The 20,895-nt window shown below is 31.9% G+C and overlaps 1 protein-coding gene and 1 pseudogene across 2 annotated transcripts; both read right to left on the bottom strand.

Annotated features, from left to right (window-relative positions):
• Positions 1–1,241: 1,241 nt before the first annotated feature.
• On the bottom strand, positions 1,242–6,421 carry LOC129886336 (L10-interacting MYB domain-containing protein). The gene is made up of 3 exons (XM_055960984.1): positions 6,174–6,421; positions 2,331–2,686; positions 1,242–2,158 (listed from the first exon to the last, which is right to left on the bottom strand). The coding sequence occupies exons 1-3, from the start codon at positions 6,250–6,252 to the stop codon at positions 1,574–1,576; spliced, it is 1,020 nt and encodes a 339-aa protein (XP_055816959.1). The 5' UTR covers positions 6,253–6,421; the 3' UTR covers positions 1,242–1,573.
• Positions 6,422–12,840: 6,419 nt separating this feature from the next.
• On the bottom strand, positions 12,841–19,017 carry LOC129884015 (uncharacterized; annotated as a pseudogene). Its single transcript, XR_008765949.1, has 4 exons — positions 18,570–19,017; positions 18,115–18,295; positions 14,677–15,138; positions 12,841–13,332 (listed from the first exon to the last, which is right to left on the bottom strand). The product of XR_008765949.1 is annotated as an uncharacterized LOC129884015 (transcript).
• Positions 19,018–20,895: the final 1,878 nt, after the last annotated feature.

Here is a 20,895-nt window from a genome sequence, read left to right as displayed (position 1 = left end):
GTCAATTCCTTTTAATTATACGTATAAGCCTCAAGAATCTGTAAAACCTAATTGAGACCAATGTGTATAATCAAAGTAAATGACATATTGATGTGGTTAACTTAATTAATTACTTAATAGACACTTGAGAACAGGTACAATTAAAAAGATTTCCAAAATCTAAACAAAAAAGTGTCTAATAGGAACACTTTAAGGAGTCGTTTGGTAGGAAGTATTAAGAGAAATAGTCCATGTATATGTATGGTATTATTTAGTACTATGTTTGGTAGGAATTTTGGGCCTATGTATAACTAATCCATGGATTAGTTATGCACATACATGGTATCAACTAATACCTCCCATTTGGTGGTATTAGTAATACATAAGTTTAATACCATAGGATTAAGTTATATAACGACAAAAATACCCCACAAATCCTTTTAATCATTTTATTTATTTTCTTGATTTCATCTTTTATATTTGTACTAGTAAATTTATTTAAATAAATTAGCTTACAAATTTTATTATTTAGAGAGAGTTGTTTGTTGCTAAATAAATCAAATACAATATTTGAAATGTGAGTTGTTTAACATTTACTTATTGAAATGGCAAATATATCATCACATGACGTTTGTGATTTTAATTGAATGTAGTATTTGTTGATATATTTGTGGTTTCTAAGTATATGTATTTTGAACAATTTATAAAATTGGATAATATTAAAACTACAACTTGCAATTTTTAGGTGTAAACGTAGATGTTTTATTCACTTTTACAACCGTTTACCATTTTTTCGATTTTAAAAGTAGATGGTCTATCTTTTTTAAATTGAAAGTTGATGTTTTGTGAGTGATCGATTTATTAAGATGACAATTATTTATCATCAAATAACTCAAGTGAGAAAATAGCAAACATGGCAAAAAAATTGTTCTTCTCCTACCTAGTTAGAAGACCACAAAAAAAAATGTAATCCGACATTTATCTATCTTGACTCAATTACATAATATAGAAAATCTCATAATAATTCAAGGGTATAATTGAAAATAAGCATTTTGTAGAATTTTAATCCAAACAAAAGATTATTAGATGAGAAGCAATGAATCAAACACTTGATAAAAAATAATCCCGATACTAATTCCTGCGTTATGTATCTTTGTACCAAACCAAACGACCTAAGTATGTGTTTAGGTGCTCAATTTAGTCGTAGTTTGAGTATCTTAATGACAAGTTGAAGGAGCTGCTAATGTACTAAGGCAACAAAAAATACAAGTAGTATTGGAATATATGAAATTGTACACATCACAAGTGGAATCCAGTGGAAAAGGAAATTTCTTCACAACAAAAAGGTACCATATCTTTTGTGGTACAAAGTTGCAAGTTATTTGATAAAATGTTTGAGTTAAGCAACACGAGGATCATAGTACAACATTCCTGTACAATTCTGAGTCAGATTTGAATACATATGGGTACACTTCTTATGTATGGACAGCATTCTCTTCAGTGAATACTCCACAACAAAATTTGGAAAGAGTAAATATAATGGACTCATCCGCCAAAAAGAGAGGACCAAGAAGTAGGACAGATCATCGAAACATTATCTCCACCATCCGAACAGTCGAAACAAATATATTCTCCTGAGTCTTCTATTGTATGCCATGAAGGCCCTGGCTTTGGTAGGGTCCTCATTCAAAAACTCGAAGGCATACATTTGCTTCGATTCTTCCAGACCCTCAATTTCCATCACAGCTTGCAGAAGAGCAGAGGTGTCAATGGTGTGCTTGCTTTGCTCGATTGTGTCAGCTAGGTGTCGGATACTTGAGGCTATCGCCAACATTGCATCCTGAAGTGTCTCTGAGCTACGAGTCCGTTTTGCAGCTTGCCCCTCAGGTTGAACTTCAGGCTCATCTTCATCTTCATTATTAGCAAGCATTTCAGTATATAACGGTTCTTTGGCAGATGACTGTGTCTCAGTTCCATCCGAATCATTCATATGCTCTGAACTTGCAGAAAGATATGAAGCAGATTCTTGTTCATACTTGCACTCTATAAGTGGATTTCCGTTCACTTTGCCTGGTATTCTTGCCCAGCGGCTGTGAGCTTGATAATTTCCACATACGATTTTCATTTCTTCATACATGGGTATCTGCTTTCCTCGGAAGGCCCTAGCATCAGGGTGTGCCTGATAGTAACATATTAGATAATATTCAAAGGCATCAGACTAGCAGACGAATTTTAAAAAGTATGCTAAATGGAAATTAGAGAGGTAAATGAAAAGGGGAAACGTCAAAACACAAAGAAAGGAACTAATACAAAGTTCAGAACATTAAGCAAAATGACAAGCTAAAACTTACAGCAACATATCTCTTCCAAAGATCATCATCTTCACAGTCTATTGTATTTGTATTTGGATTCCAAGAGAATCCCTCTTGACTGAGGATATTCCTGATTGTGTTGTACCTCTTTTTGATTGTCTTAAGACGATTAACAACCTTTTGGTTATTTAAGGACAAGCTGAAATGAGAATTAACGGCAACACAAGCAGCATTATATGCATTTTCATTGAAGCATTTGTCAACTTTATTTCCATTTCTTGCTTGAACAGAAAGTGCTTCAATCAGACACTTGTCCATTGCCGGAGACCATACAACATTTTTTCCCTTGTGCTTGGTCTTCCTTCCCCCACTATCTAGGTCATGTTGGTCAAATCCTATAATAAACAGCAATATTAATGTTAGGCATGCAGAATGCTAGGAGATGGCGGATGTATTTACATGCTTGGTTTCATGGTTTGATGCAGACATATCCATCAACTTAAAAACAATGAGCAAAATGCCGACAACAGACCAAAAAAAGTGTTATGAAAAAGACAAAAAAGGAAGAGGGTGTGTTTATTCCAAGAAAGGAATCTCAGATGATTGATGAACCCACGTGAATGAAATTCACAGAAGAAAACCACAGGGGACAAAATCACCAAAAACAATTCTTCTCTTAGGGCAAGAAATCAATAACTGCAATTACACTTGTGGTAATCAAGACACAACCAAAAAACTGGGATAGAAGTAATTTTAGTTTGACCTCACCACTCTCCAACTTCCTCAAGAAAGAGGAAACAAAATCTTAGCTAGAAGAATCCATTTCTATATCTGCACTACTTATAAATGTAATATCCAAGCAACTCACAGCATCACTGGGCAGCATACGAGATAGGTTGTATATAAAGGGTACTGGAATTGTAATTATGAACTCTTATCATTTCAGATTTTCCACTCCAACTTAAATATATTATGCCTGTTGTATATAAGTATGTGAGATACAGGTTGTGTCAGAGTTCAATAATTCATCATAATGTGTATAAGTATGCATACATAGAAGCATACAACTTGCACGCCTAGTAGGAAAAGAGTATTTAACAAAGTGGACTTAGAACTAAAAGTTAAAGAAGCATATACAGGCCCTACAAAGGGATGAAATTGGTACAATACATGCAGACCATGTGATTTATACCAAAATCAAAAGCGAAACCCCAAACAATAACATCAATGAGCTATCTCTTCCCTGTCAAATGCACTGCCGCTTTGCCATCCCATCATCTCAGAACTGTTACTGCTAAAACTATCATACTAATGAGCTTCCGATGATTTTGCTTGTTGATTCTGGTGAGGTGGAGTGGAGTCTGAATCTTAATTATGTTTCCTTTGTTTACAAGTCCATCCACAACCACAATACAAGCCTTGCCTAAATTTTCCCAAGATCTAAATTTTTGTCCCAGCTGCGCTAAAGATCAATACCAAAGAGCAGGGACGGCACAATGATAGATTTAATTGAGGCAGTGTGGAGATTTCTGATACCCTTTGCATTAGCCAGTATCGCCAGGTACAAGACAATATATTAACTTTTGGTAATAAAAAGTTCAAAGCTAACATACATCTTTAATTCCAATATGAAGCTAACATAGCCAAATGTAAACAACTATAGAATGTAACACTCCCATTCTTTTGCAATGTCTGCATAAGTTTATTACAACCGCTAGTAAAAATTTGAAGGTAATGAAATATGTAATTCTTCTGCTATAAATCATCTCCTTGACAGAATGAGTTCGATCATTAAGTTTAATTCTAGAGTCGGCGCTAATGAATCCAGCAGCTTCAAAGAAGAATTTCTTTATCAAACTGAGAGATGAGATAAAATGTTGCTAGAGTTTCCTTATCAAAAAAGAAATGAGATAAATATTGCACTAAATGACTAGGAACCATGTAGAAATTTGTTCCACAAAAGGGCATGCAAGAGAGAAGCCAATCTGATCAATCTCACTTTACCTTATCTTATACAGCAAAACATGCCCTAAATGTGTAATAGCTGGAGTGATGTCTTGGACCACTTCGAAAATTTCCAAACATTTAATAAGCTTAAAATAGCATGAGAAGAGGGAAATCTGAAGAAGGCAAGCAAGATGAAGAAAAAGAATTGATTTTCTATCTCTGCAATCTCCATTTTAATTCTTGAACAAAATGGGGGAATCTTAGTGGTTCAGTTGGTTGACTACCCGAACTTTCACCTTGTTGGTGAAGGTTCGATTCTCCACCTTGTAATCCCCTCCCCCATTTCAAAAAAAAAAAAAATCTTCAACAAAATGGAACTTTACGATGAAATTTATGTCTAATCAAAGTGCAGCACAGACCATTTTTAGTTTTTATTCCAGCGAGCTTATTCTAGAGCTAGCTCAATGATAAATATAATTCCTAAAGAGTACAAAAAAATTCCTCTGATAAGGAGGTATAAATATTAATGACCTCCCAATATGTAGTACAATATGGAGATAGAGAATGTCAAGAAATTTGGTCTGTTCATGCAAATCATAATTTCTCTTTGAAATTACCCCCACCCCCTCCCCGCCCCGCGACAAACTAGTCCTCTTTTAAAAACAGTTCTGATATTCATATCACTCTCATTACTCCCATTCCTCCCCCAACCCCACCCCAAGGAGTGGTTTTAGCACTCTTTGCCTGCATGGGCAAGGATTGATGCTGCTAAAATCTCGAAATAAGCCTGTATTTTTGTTTCAATGAGTGAGTCTGCACCTTAGAATACCATTTTCTCACATAATTTCCGTTATCTCACCAAATTATCTCCATCTTCCAATAAAGTGCAAACCCAAATAAAAACATTCAACACAACAACCATCCTAGTTGGATTAGCACTTAAATGACTATTCACTTATTTAGATTGGCTTGTTTAGACTCCATAAATTATGAAGCAGGGCCCTGTTGTAAGATAAAATAAATCGGAAGGTTGCAAGAAACTGAAAGATGAACATGACCAATCTATTCAACAATAGATTTCTTCAATATAGAAACTAGTGGCTCTAACAATTAAAGCCAGATCACAGAAAAAGAAACTTAGTCACGCATGTGCTTGCTTCAAAAAGTTCTTTTATAACTAGAATATGATGGTGTTCCTCAATTTCACAAGTTCAATTGCAACTATAATTACCTCCTTTATCTCGCTAAATATATTTAATCAATATTTATAACTGTAAATGGCCTAACAACAGGTGTGCAAAACTCAACTCAACCCATCTAAACCCAACTTGGTTTGGTTACTCATTAAATGAATAGACCAACATAACAGTTTGTCCAAACCAGTACATTCTATGTATTTTTTAGTATGTTTTGCATCTTATGATACGATTTACAACACAATACATGATTCAAATAACGACCACTTGGATGTGCAATACATAGCATGATCTGGCAACTATGTCTAAGACCAACAGATCTAGTTGAAGAAGTAAAGGAATTTTTCCTTTCTCCTAATTAAAAATTTCCTAGTCAAACCTCGCCAATCACCTATAAGGAAGTATATTCCCATTGGCAATGTATTTCAGTAATACCAACAAAATGAATTTAGCATTTGCGGCCATGAATTTTCATCACTAAAGTCTAAACTTTTACTCCCTGTGGAGCGGGAGGGAGGGGTATCATAGAGCTAAGAAAGGCAAAATTACCAGCAAAAATTCGGGCCGATAATAGAAATCAAGAAAGTTCATTTCCTCCATCACAAAGTGTATGCAAACACCCATATCAAGCAAAACCCAGATCGGAAACACAAGAAAACAAAAACCCATATACGAAAACAGACAAGTTAAGGGAAAGTGGGAGAGGATATTCACAAATTGGGTGAAAACTAAAAAGTACCATTAGGATGATAGATTGGGGTCTCAGTGGCATAATGAATAGGCGATCTCCTACGAGTCAGCGGTGGTCTGGATCTCATTTCGCCGGAGCTGACGGCGGCGTGCAGTCGGTCGTTTAATTCACAATTGCCTATCACTTGTTGTTAAAGAAAATATTTTTCCACTTTCCCGTTTCACCTAAAGAGCATTTGGGTGGATCAGTTGTGGATCATAGATCTGTAGGGACATATGACATTCATTCACATGGTCCCAAACCAGAATAGTAAGTAATAAAAAATAAAAATAAAAAATCTGTCTACTCATTTGAGTAAGAGCACCTAGCTAAAAAAAAAAAATTATTAAAAATTCTTCATTCTAATGAATATTATTATCCATGCATGAGAATTTCAATATTATCACTCATTATTACATTAAATTGCCAATTCAGACTCAGTACTATAGTGAATTGTGAATTGTTTCCAAACCATGTATGTATGTATGTACTTACTTCAAATTAAAACCCTGTAATTCCTTTGTTCAAAAGTACATGTATATTAATCCAAGAGCCATATATGTCTGTTATACAAGATTATCAATTGTATGTGGTTTTTCATCAACAGAATTTTTTTCATACACATGGCTTGAACTCGAGACCTTTAGATAAAGGTGAAGCAGTTTTACCACTACACCACAATTCATATTGATCTTGTTAACACATGCAACCCCACATTTATTTTTTAGGAAACAGAAATTAGTTCTAATAATGTGCGATATATGGCTTGAGAAATTAATATTGATTCCAACTAATATTGGAAGTCCTTCTGGATAAACTGATCATATGACTGAATTGGAAGGTGAAGGGGAGCCTTGGAGTAACTGGTAAAGTTGTTGTCATGTGATCAGGAGGTCATGGGTTCAAGCCTTGAAAGCAGCCTCTGGCAGAAATGCAAGGTAAGGCTACGTACAAATATATATGCTAATATTAGCGAAAGCTTTAGTGCATCGGACTAACTTTTTATGCCTTGAATTGGAAGGTGTATATGATGGTATTGGATAATAGCTCAATTAATTATGTGAAAAAAATGTATGCTAATATTAAAGGTTTCCAGAGTGATATCTTCCCATGTATATGGTTTGTTTCAAGAATATTATTATCTAAAAATTAAGCATCTATCATTAACAAGAAGAATATTACTGCACAGTGACTACTAAAAGTCATGAATTTGTTTAATTCCCATTTACCAGTGATGATTTACCAAGTCAGTTACAAGTACATCATACAACTTTAATTAATAATTTCTTATGATCGATCTCACTAATTACAAACAAGTAAATGGGCAAAAATAATATTGGAACTACTGTATACACTATTCTATACGTACAATTATCATTCCAATGATTTATCTGCTTCATATAAACCACTAGTCAGAACTCCGTACCCATAAGTTTTTCTACATATGATATTTATTTGTTTCACATGACAAGCAAATAAAGAAAGCCAAGTAGCTACATATCATCACGACGGACAAAATTTTGACAAAACATGAAAACTCTTTAATTCATTTTCGACTTGGAGCATGCATGATGGCTAACAAATCTCTTTCCGCTTGAAGACCGTCACCAAAATAAACTGTCCGCTTGCAATAGCGTTTCGAGCCGCTTCTCTATCTCTTTTCCGCAGCGAGGCTTTCTCTTCCCGCAACTGCTTCTTCTTCTTCTCTTTTCCTTCAAAAAAATCTTCACCAAGAATTTGTTGTGGAGAACCATGATGGCCAACAACTCTTTTTCCTCTTGAAGAGCATCATCAAAATCAACCGTTCTTTGGACGCTTGCAATAGCGATCCGTGCCGCTTCCCTCTCTCTTTTCCCATGACTTGGCTTTCTCTTCTCTCAACTGCTTCTCCCATAAATCAGCCTTCTTTTTCATCTCTTTTCCATCAAACGCTTCGCCAAGAATTTGTTCTTGGGATTTCATGATCACGTTAGCGTAACGCTTCTTCAACATCACTGGCCGGAGGATCTTGTTATCTTTTTCCAACTCCTCCGTTGAGACCTTCCTCTTCCTACAACATGCAACATTCCCCGTGCCAAATAATTTTGGTTGAGAATCACTAAGCATTGCCATAATGTAACAATGAACAAACTAAGAACCCTAAATTGTATTAATATTTGATGAAACAAAAGTGATATATGAGTAGTAGTGAAGAAAACTAAGTAATCGCAGCATATTATATATACATTAGGAACGTTAGTTAGATGTCCTAATTGAATTGGAAAAGGTTTAGGAAAAAGTTTCCTAAAATAACTATTGAACCAAATATGGCAACTTTAAAAAAAACGCGTAATTTATTTCTTCAAATCTGAAAAGTTTCTTATTATTTCTCCTATGATCAAATTAATGTAAATTTTAATTTAAGTAAATTCAAGGTATAGCTAAAATATTCTAGTCCGGTTATGATTTTTATTTAAATATAATACGCGTTAATATGTAGTTGATTAGTTTCTCCATCTCTTTTATTCTCTATTAATTTTGCATATAGACCTTTTAATCTTTATTTTCATTAACGTAATAGTTTCTAAACAGTAGTCTCGGATTTATTTAAAACACTTATAGAGAGTATTTAGGGATTTGTTCTAAAGCCTTTCTTAAAAAAAATTATTATGTCCATTGATTAAATATAGATTTTAATAGCTCTAAATTCTTTCTATTGTGCTCATCCTTTCATTATCCACGTTGTTTACCTATACGTATGTTTGATTACTAAAAGTTTCACTTTCTTTTTTACATCACAAAAAAATCACAAAAAAAATAAAACTTGTTCTATAGGTAATGTTTTATATATATATGAGAAAAGATTGAATATTTGAAGTCCTCTTGAAGGTTTCTGGATCAACTGGCGTGAAAGGCTACAAGCCTACAACTCATATGCCCAAAATTGGAAGTATGATGGTATATTGGTTAAATAGCTCATACAATTTATGTGAAAATATGATTTTGGATATTTCCCTATGTATGGTTTAATTTGTTTCAAGAATATCTATTGTCTAAAACGCATCTATCATTATTAACAACAACAATACTACACACTGAACTACTAAAACTGTGATGATTTGTCAAGTCATTTAGAATTACATCATACAACTTTAACAATTTCTTATGATCTCTCAGCAATTACAAACAAGTAAATGGCGGCAAAAATAATATATATTACAAGTACTGTATACTATTCTATACGTACAAATATCAATCTTTAATCTACCATCGACTTGGAGCACCAATAATTGCCAATAAATCTTTTTCCGCTTGAAGACCATCATCAAAATTAACTGTCCTTTTGATGCTTGCAATAGCTATTCGCGCCGCTTCCCTTTGTCTTTCCCGCAACTTTACCTTTTCTTCTTGCAACTGCTTCTCCCACAACGCAGCCTTCTTCGTCATCTCTTTTTCATCAAACGCTTCCCCAAGAACTTGTTTTTGGGATTTGAGGATCACGTCAGCATAGCGCTTCTTCAACATCGCAGCACGAAGGATCTTGTTATCCTTTTCCAACGTCTTAACATTCTCCGTGCCAAATACTTTTGAGTGCGAATCACAAGACATTGCCATAACGTATTGTGACTAAACTATGGAGATCAGAATATTATAACAATGAAGGAATTAATAACCCTAAGTTGTAATGTTGATGAAAGAAAGGTAATTGATATATGATTAGTAGTAAAGACAAGTTATATACACATAGCAACATTACGGTTATTGTCCTGTATTGTATTGGAAAGGGTTTAGGAAAAAGTTTCCTAAACTAACTATTAAACCAAATATGGTAACTCCTATATTGTATTGGAAAGGGTTTAGGAAAAAAGTTTCCTAAACTGACTATTAAATCAAATATGGTAACTTTTAGAAACGCCTACTTTATTTTTCAAACATGAAAAAAATTCTTATTATTTCACCTATGATCAAATTAATGTAAATTTTAATTTAAGTAAATTCAAGGTTTGCTAAAGTATTCTAGTCCGTTTATGATTGTTATTTAAATATTATGTCAGTTGAATATGTAATAGTTTCTAAACAATAATTTCGGATTTATTTAAAGTATTTAGGAATTTATAATAAAGTCTGTCTTTATTTTTTTTAATTATGTACATTAATTAAATATAGATTTTAAAAACTCAAAATTCTTTTTATGATGCCCATCCTTTCATTATCTACGTTGTTTATCTGCACGTACGTACTTTTTTTTTGGTTAAAAAGGTAGTTTATTTATATATATTATGCATCCATACAAGATCAGTGGCCTGAAATACTACTAACATCTGGGTTACTTATTACATTAGCAACATGATCAGTACTAGCCGATATAACAAGTGGCATTCTATGCCTAACAAAATTAGTTTCATCCTTGTCTACTTCGAGAGCTTCAAAAAAAACATCGGGGGAACTCCTACAGTACGTTTGATTACTAAGTTTCACTTCTTTTTTACATCACACACAAAAAAATTGTTCTATATGTAAGTTCAAAACATTTACGAGAAAAAAAAAAGGCTTAGTTTGGTAAAGAAAGCTGCATAATTAATACAATATCTAGTTTATGGTAGAAAAAAAACTTATTACATAGTTAATACTAGTGAAACCTAAGCAAATATTTATGTAGTCTCTCTCAATTTGTGTGGGCTGGCACAAGATTTAAGAAAGTAATTTTGGGGCAAGTACATAAGAAGCCATCCTGATGAAATATTAACAATTAGCTAAAAATCGAAACATATTATAGCCAAAATGAATAATATACACTTGGGTATGTTTGGTAGGAAAGAAAATGTTTTCCATGGAAAATGTTTTCCTAGAAAATGTTTTCTTGGAAAACAAGTGGATTTCTAACTTATTTTGTGATGTTTGATTGGTGAGTAGAAAATATTTTTTGAAAAATATTATTTAGTGTTTGGTTGGTGAATGAAAAAATATTTTCCAGAAAATATCTTTTATTATTTGCTAAAGATCGTAGAAAAACCTTTTAGGAAAATAATTTCTAACCCAGAAAACAACCTCGATAATCAATCCAAGAATCAATCCCGACATCCGAACTAGGAAACGACTCGGGCGATCGATTCGAAATTCGACCCTAAAATCTGACCCAGATCCTGACCCCGGCTTCCGACCCAGAACTCAATCCAACTCCTAATTCGGAATCTGACTATACTCGACCTCCGACCCAAGATTCGACTTTCAGATCGAAATTCGACCCTGACTTCCAAATCGAAATCCAACCATACCCAATTCGAAATATATATTTTTTTGTGTGTAGGGGGCTGTTTGGGAGGTCGAAATAGAAGGGGTAAGAAAAATGAAATTTTAAAATTTTAAAATATTTTTTTTTAATAATTTTTAAATTTTTTTGGTGTGCGCGGAATGGGGAAAGGAGGGGCTTAGTTGGGGGTAGGGATAAGGGGTGGGGTAAAATAAATAAAACTTTAAAAATTTGAAAAAAATTTAAAAAATAAAATTTTAATTTTTTGTGGGGGTGTTGGGGGTTGGTAGGGGGTCGCAGTAGAGATAAGGTAAAAAATAAAATTTTTAAAATTTAAAATAATTTTTAAAAATAATTTTTATTTTATTTTTTTTTCGAGGGGACAAGTAGGGGTTTGGGATAAAAAAATACAATTTTAAAATTTTAAAATATTTTTTAAAAATACTTTTTATTTTTTATTTTTTCGAGGAGACAAGTAGGGGGTTGGGATAAAAAATGAAATTTTAAAATTTTGAAATATTTTTAAAAAAGAAATTTTAAATATTTTAATTTGTTTTGGATGGGGAGGGTCGGGGTACGGAGTGGATAAGAAAAAAAATTCAAAAATTATTTTCTTAATTTTTTGAGGGAAGTCATTTTTCTTAGATGTGAGAAAAATAAATTGATTCGAAAAATATTTTCCAAAACATTTAAACCAACCAAACATAAGAAAATTGGAAAAGAAAATGTTTTCCTTCCTACCAAACACACCTATATATACATTTATTATACTCTTCGTGTACATTGTATCCACTATATATATTTTTATGGAAAAATTACAAAATGACAAACATTTAATGGTTATTATGCATTTAACCTATAGTTTCGGCTAATTACTAAATGCAGCTACAATTCAATTAATTTTGTTATTTAATTGTATAATTCGATTCATAATTATATAAATTCAGTATTTGTATAATTCAATTTCTAATTGTATAAATCCAGAATTTGTATATGCTTATCCTAGCTATTTGTATATAATTTATTGATACATTTGACTTGTATAAATTATGAAAAACTCATAACTGTATAAATTCAAAATTTATATATAATTATGTTGTTTGTATATGATTTGTTGATACATTTGATTTGTATAAGCTCTGAAAAAATCGTAAATATATAAATTCAGAATTTGTGTATGCTTACCTTGTTTGTATATTGACAAGCCAAATATACAAACGGAGTTCTGAAAAATTAGTTAATATATAAATACAGAATTTGTATATACTTAGTATGTTTGTATATTTACAAGCGAAATAAACTTACGAAAATACTCATAGCAAATGAAACTATAGCTATAGAACGTAATTAGGCAAACAAAACTATAGCTATAGAGCGTAATTAGGCAAACTGTAGCTAAGATCAAATCTTAAAAAACAAACAAGGATAATGGACATAACATAAATATTGTCCCAACTCAATTCCCAAACAAGAGTTGTTGGAATTTTGTATTTAAAATTCAAAATAATCGAGTACACAAAATGATCACAAAGACAATACACACTTCATCTCATTCTTTCTTACATGAACAAATTCATGATGATCAACAGATCATATGGAATAGCTTAACCCCTTAAAAGTAACCTTTATTTTTTCTTTCATTTTTTTCTTTTATTTTTATTTGAATGGTCAAAGATGACTTTTATACAATCATCAGACTAAATTGATCAACCACGTAGCTGCTTTTTATTCTTTGTCAACTACAGACATAATTAGAGGAACATTCACATTGTCACCACAGTCAACAAATTCGTAATTCACAATAAGGTGACCTTGTTGATTTCCTAATCCATCTGTGTCGATTTGTCGGAAAACGTTAATGTCTAAATCTAGTCCCCCGTTACTGCATTGATCCACGATTCTCACCGTCGTCTGAGCTCCGGTGCGTGTATTTGTCACCTGTATATATATAATTTATGATGGTATTAATGAAATATTAAACATAGTTATAATAATTTTGACCTCCGAAAATCAATGATCAATCAAAATTACGACATTTTAGATTGTATTCATGAGTTATGCTGTCACAAAACAAGCCTTAAAAACTCTAATTGATGAAAATGAAACTCAAAATAATCGTATTTCACTAGATGTTATAGTTTAAAATTAGATAAGAAAGAAAACACAGTCTAGATTGTGACCTAGTGAGATGATTTTGGATAAATTATATAACAATCGATTTCTTCGTGGCTATAACTTTAGTCGTAAAAGTCAATATATTATCTAAAATACTGGTTAATTACACAGAAAGTCAAGGAAGATATACTTTAATTGCAGAAAAATCATCAAACTAATTACTATATCAATTTGACCAAAACCAGTGAAGGTTGACCAGACCTCATCCAAACACATTTCAAAATCATATTTTTCTTTAACCCAAAAAACATAAAATCATTAGGATCTTTAACTTTGGTAATTTTACTTTATAAAGATCGAAGCAAATTTTACTTTGCAAATATTTGATATTCATTATGGTTAGGATCTTGCTGTGAACAATTAAATCTCAATAAGTAATTCGTAATGACACATTCAACTAGAAATTTGAGAAAATGAAGAAGAACCCAATACATAGTACTACTACTCCATTTTAATTTATTTTTTTTAACTTTATTTTTTAGTCCGTTTATAAATATCTATTTTCTTTTCTAATAATTCTTTAATTTTATTTTTTCACACATCATGTTTAAGACCACAAAATTAAAGGATATTTTGATATATTCTACATATTTCTAGTTTAGAACTCCAAGATTCAAAAAAAATACTCTATTTATCCCAATTTACGTGGCATTTTTCATTTTTCGAGAGTCAAATAATCTAAGTTTGATCAGAAATTTGTGCATGTAATCTTCAATTTTTTTAAAATGAAATTTATATATTTGTAAACTACATAAAAATATTATAAATCACAATAATTGACAATTCAAAATGTTTAAAAGATATATAGATAGACTTTTTTGAATTTCGAAAGTTAGTCACATAAATTGTAATTGAGGAAGTAAATTGCTTTCATAAATACCGTGTCTAGTGGCGGAGCCAGAATATTTAGTAAGAGGTTCAAAATTTGAAAAAGTAGACATGTGAACTAGCCGAAGGGGTTCGACATCTACTATATATACATAAAAAATTATTTTAATCATGTATAAATTTTCGCCGAAGGGTACCCCTCATTATAAGGTGGCTCCGGCCCTGACAGTGTCAAATTAAAATCAGACAAATTAAAATATTTGAGGGAGGATATCTTACTCTTAAGCACTTGCCGCATGAGGCTTGGCCACGAGGTCCGACTGGACCACAAAAAGCAGTCCAACCATACTTCCTCCGCCAGGCCAAAGGCTTATTTGCATCCCAAGTTGAACAGTAAGCACTAACCGCATTCAAGTCCCACCCAACATTCTGCGGGTTATATAAATGATATGTTGCACGAACGTTTTGCGCGCTGCCCCCTGGAGTTGGAATTGGTCCACTTCCACTACACTGGCTCTGGCAACCTTGGCTAGGTGAACAATATTCCGGTGTCGATCCACACCATCCGAATTGGCTGCAACACAAATTCCCCCCACATAACGCTCCGCCCCTTTGCCTTCCGCACTGCTGTGCGTTAGCAACTGCGCCTATGCTAATGAAGAGGACCACAGCTAGTAAAATAGTACTACTACTTAGCTTCTCCATTTTCAAAACAGTTGCTATACTATGATTTATTTGATGTACGTTTCATCAAATAGCTTTGGGGGTTTTTTATAGGACTTTAATTTATATTTATTTATTTATTTATTATTTTGCTTGTGTCCGTGAAATTTGGGTGCTAGTGGCTGCTTAGACTGGCTTTGTTTTGATAGGCGTTGATTATTTTTAAGTCAATGTCACGAATTAATGCAGTAGGGATAAGATCAATGGAGAGAACTTAAGAACATGTAAAGAATTTACTTGGCTGTTTATATAAAATTAATAATTATGATGATATATGTTATTAAATACAATAACAAGATCATTATCTTCAAAAAAATTCTTTACTATTTTTAAACATCAAGTCTAATCAAAATAGATTAAACAGATTAAAATAAAACGAGAAAGTAACAAGTCAGATCTCATAAGAGTATAATAAAAAGTTTGTAATTTGTTGCAAGCAGAGAGTACATGGAACATTTTTATTTGATATTAACTAATGGCGGCTTTTAGAAGTGCACGACATGAGGCGGCTATAAACAAAAAATGTTGGAGTGCGTCATTTTCTCTAAGTATCTACTATCTAGAAGGAGTCCTCTTCGTTGAATTAAATTAATTATCCTTAATTAATATGGATTGTGGTGTAATAGTAAAATTATTTCATTCTTAATTAAAGGTCTCGAATTTAAGTTTTGAATATGAAAAAATTCTATTGAAAGCATTACTCCTGAATGAGTCCTATATTATGTGATTCAAATTTAGTCAGACCGAATATCATATGAAAAAAAAAAAAAAAAATTAATGGCCCTTTAAGATGCACTTGGGTGTCCGTCCCTACCATGTTTCAGTTTACGGATATTTTTTCTTTTAATCCCTCAAAATATAAATTTTGATATTAGTCTTTGTAATTATCTCCATTCAAATATATCGCAACCTTCATTTCTGATTCATCGACTTTTTTAAAATTTAACGAATAATAATGTACTAAACCATTAAAGTTCTAATGTAGTATGTTGATAATTATTTATATTTGAAGATAATATAATTTTATAAAAAACAAAATATTATATATTTCCTATATATAATAAGAAAAAAACATATATATTTTAACTATTTTGAAAGTGGAATTAATATGCATCGGGGTGTATAATACAGACTCAAATTAAAATTTAATTAGTAGTAATAATTAAGAGACGAAAAGTACCTTTCTTAAGTTTATTTTTTCTTCTGACCCACAAATGCCAACACATAATAGTACGTACAGCTGAATAAATGAGTTCAGTCTACCAGTTTCTGTATGCCTATTCCATCACACAATAAATCATGAAATTTAATAGCACCTGCTCCTAAATTTGCATCTTATTCTATTTGCTTATCACTACATGACGGAGTTAGAATTTATGAAAAATATATGATTGCACCATTAAGAAATAAATTTGCTTCTTATTCTATTTGCTTATCTCTACATGACGGAGTTAGAATTTCTGCAAAATATATGAGTGGACCACTAAGAAAGAAGTAAAAAGAAAGTGTTAAATGAGAATTAATTTTTATTTTTTAAGATAAATAACTCAATATCCAATCAAATGCACCGTGCATTATTTTCAGAGCATGAGTATCGAGTATCGACAAATAATATTAGATCAATTCTATAGGAAATAATACCTAAAATATATAGTTTTGCGGAGAGACCATGAATTCTCGACAGCAATAAAAATCTATACTCGGTATTATCTCACAAATGAAGTTTGAGAGGATAGGTTGTGTGTACATCTTACCTCTACCGTTGCAGATAGAGAGGTTGTTTATAATAAACCATCGATTCAAAAGAAATGTAACTGATGCAAAAAAGAAAAAGAGATGATAAAATAGCAATGTTTAAAATAAGTGCCTTATCAAATGTCTTTTCTAGGTCAATGAACATCACGTATAAGTCCCTTTTTTATATCCCTATATTGCTCCAACAATCTAATCTTATTACAAGATGGATGACTTTTATAGTAAAATATCCAGACATGAATATGAATTAGTTCTCAAAGATAGACACACCCCTCCTTATTCTTGTCTCGATCACTCTCCCCAAACTTTTATATAGCTTAGCAATTTAATATTTTTAGAGATAAGTATTAAAAATACATTTAAACTATCCCTCTTTTTTGAGTTTCATATCTAAACTATTGAGAGTGAGAGTTTCATACCTAAACTATCACTTTTATATATTATTTTTAAAAAAAATTCTATCCCGCCACATCTCATCCTCCGCTTCTAATTTTTTTTCTTGTTTTGTGTTAGATACATACACATAAATGAAGGGAAAAAAGATAATTTAGATGTGTTTTTAACACTTATCTCATATTTTTATAATTATTACAACTCTAAATCTCAACCTTGTTCTTATACATCATCATAATGCTCCATAAAAGACCATCAATTCACGTGTACCTTAATTTGGGCCTGAATCTGCGCCTATCCTTACTTATCCAGCCTTACAACTACTAATCTTTTCACATGGAGTTACATGAACTTGAGTCTGCTAATTTTTTATCAGGCATATTTCAATACGTTTCTAATGTTCTTTCTTAACGCAGACAACTTTATTGTTTTATTTTCAGTTTATATGGCATTATGTCTAATTTTTGACATTTCAAAAATTGGAAAAACATTTTACTTGTATAGATACTATTTTAATTTTCAAGAATTCAATTTCCTAAGACACAAATTTTACATTTTCTCTATCAAACTAATTTGTCAATTTTACATTTATATTTTCTTCAAGTAATATATATACGCCATATTAACATCTTAATTTAGTGTTTGATTAAATATTACTATGTAAAATGAAACAGATGAAGGATTATTTAATCAATGGACCGAAATAACTTTTATTTTATTCATTTCATGTATACTTTTACATTTATTTGGGTAGAGGATGAATTTTACACTCATCATAATAAAGATGGCCATATATATAGCTTCTCATTGTGTGTCAGCTACACTAGATCATGACGACAGAGAAACATTCAGATTAATTATCACCACAATCAACAAACTGGTAGTTCACAATAAGATGGCCTTGTTGATTTCCAATTCCGTCTGTATCGATCTGCCGGAAAACGTTAACGTCTAAGTCTAGTCCGCCGTTGCTGCATTGATCCACGATTCTCACTGTTGTCTGAGCTCCTGTACGTGTATTTGTCACCTATATACAAATCCGTTAATTAATTATAGACCAAGGTTATCGTTATATAGTTCAATAGGGGAAAATTATCAAACTAAATTTTAGTCTATATAATAGCAAGATGTTATTATATAGAACATTTAATGTGATATAATATGAAAGTTAGTTCAAAAGAAATTTTTCATCACTATAAAAAAATATTGTTATAGCAGACGATTATTATAAAAAGATTCGTTACTGTAACATGATCATCATTAAAAAAATATATATAGTAAGTAGTCCATATATATCTTACCCTTAAGCACCTTCCGCATGAGTCTCGACCACGAGGTCCGACTGGACCACAGAAAGCAGTCCAACCATATTTCTTCCGCCAGGCCAAAGGCTTATTAGCATCCCAAGTTGAACAGTAAGCACTAACGGCATTCAAGTCCCACCCAACATTCTGCGGGTTATATAAATGATACGTTGCACGAACGTTTTGCGCGCTACCACTTGGAGTTGGGGTTGATCCACTGCCACTGCAGCGACTCTGGCAGCCTTGGCTAGGTGAACAATATTCCGCTGTCGATCCACACCACCCGAATTGGCTGCAACACAAGTTCCCCCCACATAACGCTCCGCCCTTTTGCCTCCCACACTGCTGTGCGTTGGCAACTGCGGCTACGGTGATGAAGAGGACCAAAGATAGCAAAACAGTACTACTACTAATTAGCTTCTCCATTTTCAAAAAGAGTTAATTAGTATAATTAATTTGATCTTACTACTGACGGGTTTTAACTTTTTATAGCACATTTTTTCAACTTTATGGAGTAATATTTATTTTGATTTGGGACAGAACCGTAAAAAACTACGTGCTGCTTGTGTCATTTAAATTTTAGCGCTAGCTAGATAGCATGCTGCTTAGACTGAATTAGTTTGACAACTTAATTGAGTTGGAAATTTGGGATATGAAATAAATTGAAACTAACTTTATAATGTATTCTAGTGGGGAAACATTTGCGAGTGTAAGGAGGACATCGGAATTCTAGAATACTTCACTCGATACCATGTGCTCTTTCAACTATGCAGACTCGAAAAAAAGGAAAAGAAATATGTCAAGTACTCCATTTTTTAAGGCAATGTCATTAACTCACGTCGTCATGATGCAAAGGTGGAATGAGCATTTTAAGTTTATCGATTTGAATTCTAACAAAAAAAAAATGCCAAATTCTTGATAGATTATTTATAAATTTTTTAATATAAGTATAAAATCTGTATCAAAATTATTAAATTTTGTCGATGCGAAAGGATAGCTCTGCCCGGGGGATTAAAATTCAACAGAGAGGACTTTAGGGGACGTATACACTAGTAAGGCTATTGGAATGCTTTTAAAGTGAGTACTGAGGAGGCGGCAATTGACAAAAATGTTGGACTCAGTCGTTTCTCCAGGCATAAGCTAGAGGTTGGACATGCTATATAAAAGTCTAATTTTGAATCAACGTTTTAAATAGTTATTTTGAGATTATGATTTTAAATTCTAAATTGCTATTGAATATCAGCATTTATTCTTTCCTTTTCGTTTGGTCTGGGATTATCTTTTAGATATTTCAAAATATTGGAAACCATTTTACTTATATACTACTTTGAGTATTTTCAAGAATTCAAATTCTTTTAACTATTCAAAGTTTTAAACCAATAAGTAATGTTAAGTCTATCAAACTAGTTTTTCAATTATTCATTTATATTTACTCCAATTCTTTTATTATAATACGTAAGTCAAAATAACATTTTAAACTTTTTGTTAAATTAAATTAAATATCATTACATAAAATGAAACAAATAAAGAATTATTTGCTGAAATGGTTCGACTTTGTTGGACGAGACTTGTCGAGATGTCTCAATTCAAAATTACCTTTCTAAAATGCACAAATGCCATAATTTTAATTATTTATGCATTAACGTTAGACCCGAAACAAAATACGTTGCCTTTTATTTTTGCGATTAGATAAGGTTTGGCAGATGTGGAGTATAGGCATCTAGATTAATTTCTTGATTATGACTTGCTTCTAATTGTTAAACTCTTGACCGCAGATTTAATAGAATATGCATTTTTTAAAAAATATACAAAGTAAAAGCGGATTTAAAATTCAAAATTAATTTTAAATTTATGTACCATAAAAGAAATTGGTTAACCGGATGATATTATATAGAAAGAAACTTAGTTAAGTAGCAATATTATAAATTTTTTAAATAAAATACAAAATCTGTATCAAAAATATGTGTGATTATCATTGGGAGAAAGCCTCAAATATTTGTAAAGATCCAATCAGATCTTTATTTTGTGATTCTCGAAATATTTTATTTTGTATTTTTTTTCATTATAAAAATATTATAATGGGCCTAGGAAGCCAAACATTGGTTTTTCATCAAAATCCATCCAAGCCCATACCCAATATTTTCTTAATTTCCAACAATTCTGAAGAGAAAACTTACAATGAACTTGTGGGCTTTTATGTCCATCTGGGAATAAGTTGGCATTTTGCTTACCAAATGCATAAAATTCGTTCAACTTGAATCTCATATATTACAACCTAATTTAAAATTTTATAAAATCGAGTTTGTTCACATTGTTGCTAAAT

The sequence above is a fragment of the Solanum dulcamara genome, chromosome 4 (assembly GCF_947179165.1).
Source record: "Solanum dulcamara chromosome 4, daSolDulc1.2, whole genome shotgun sequence".
NCBI lineage: Eukaryota > Viridiplantae > Streptophyta > Magnoliopsida > Solanales > Solanaceae > Solanum > Solanum dulcamara.
This window is presented reverse-complemented; position numbering and strand designations above follow the sequence as displayed.

Coding starts and splice junctions, on each gene's coding strand:
- LOC129886336 (XM_055960984.1), bottom strand. CDS start 6,252: ATGAGATCCAGACCACCGCTGACTCGTAGGAGATCGCCTATTCATTAT. Junction 2,687..6,173: donor CCCAATCTATCATCCTAATG/GTACTTTTTAGT, acceptor TGTTTATTATAG/GATTTGACCAACATGACCTA. Junction 2,159..2,330: donor TTTGGAAGAGATATGTTGCT/GTAAGTTTTAGC, acceptor TGTTACTATCAG/GCACACCCTGATGCTAGGGC.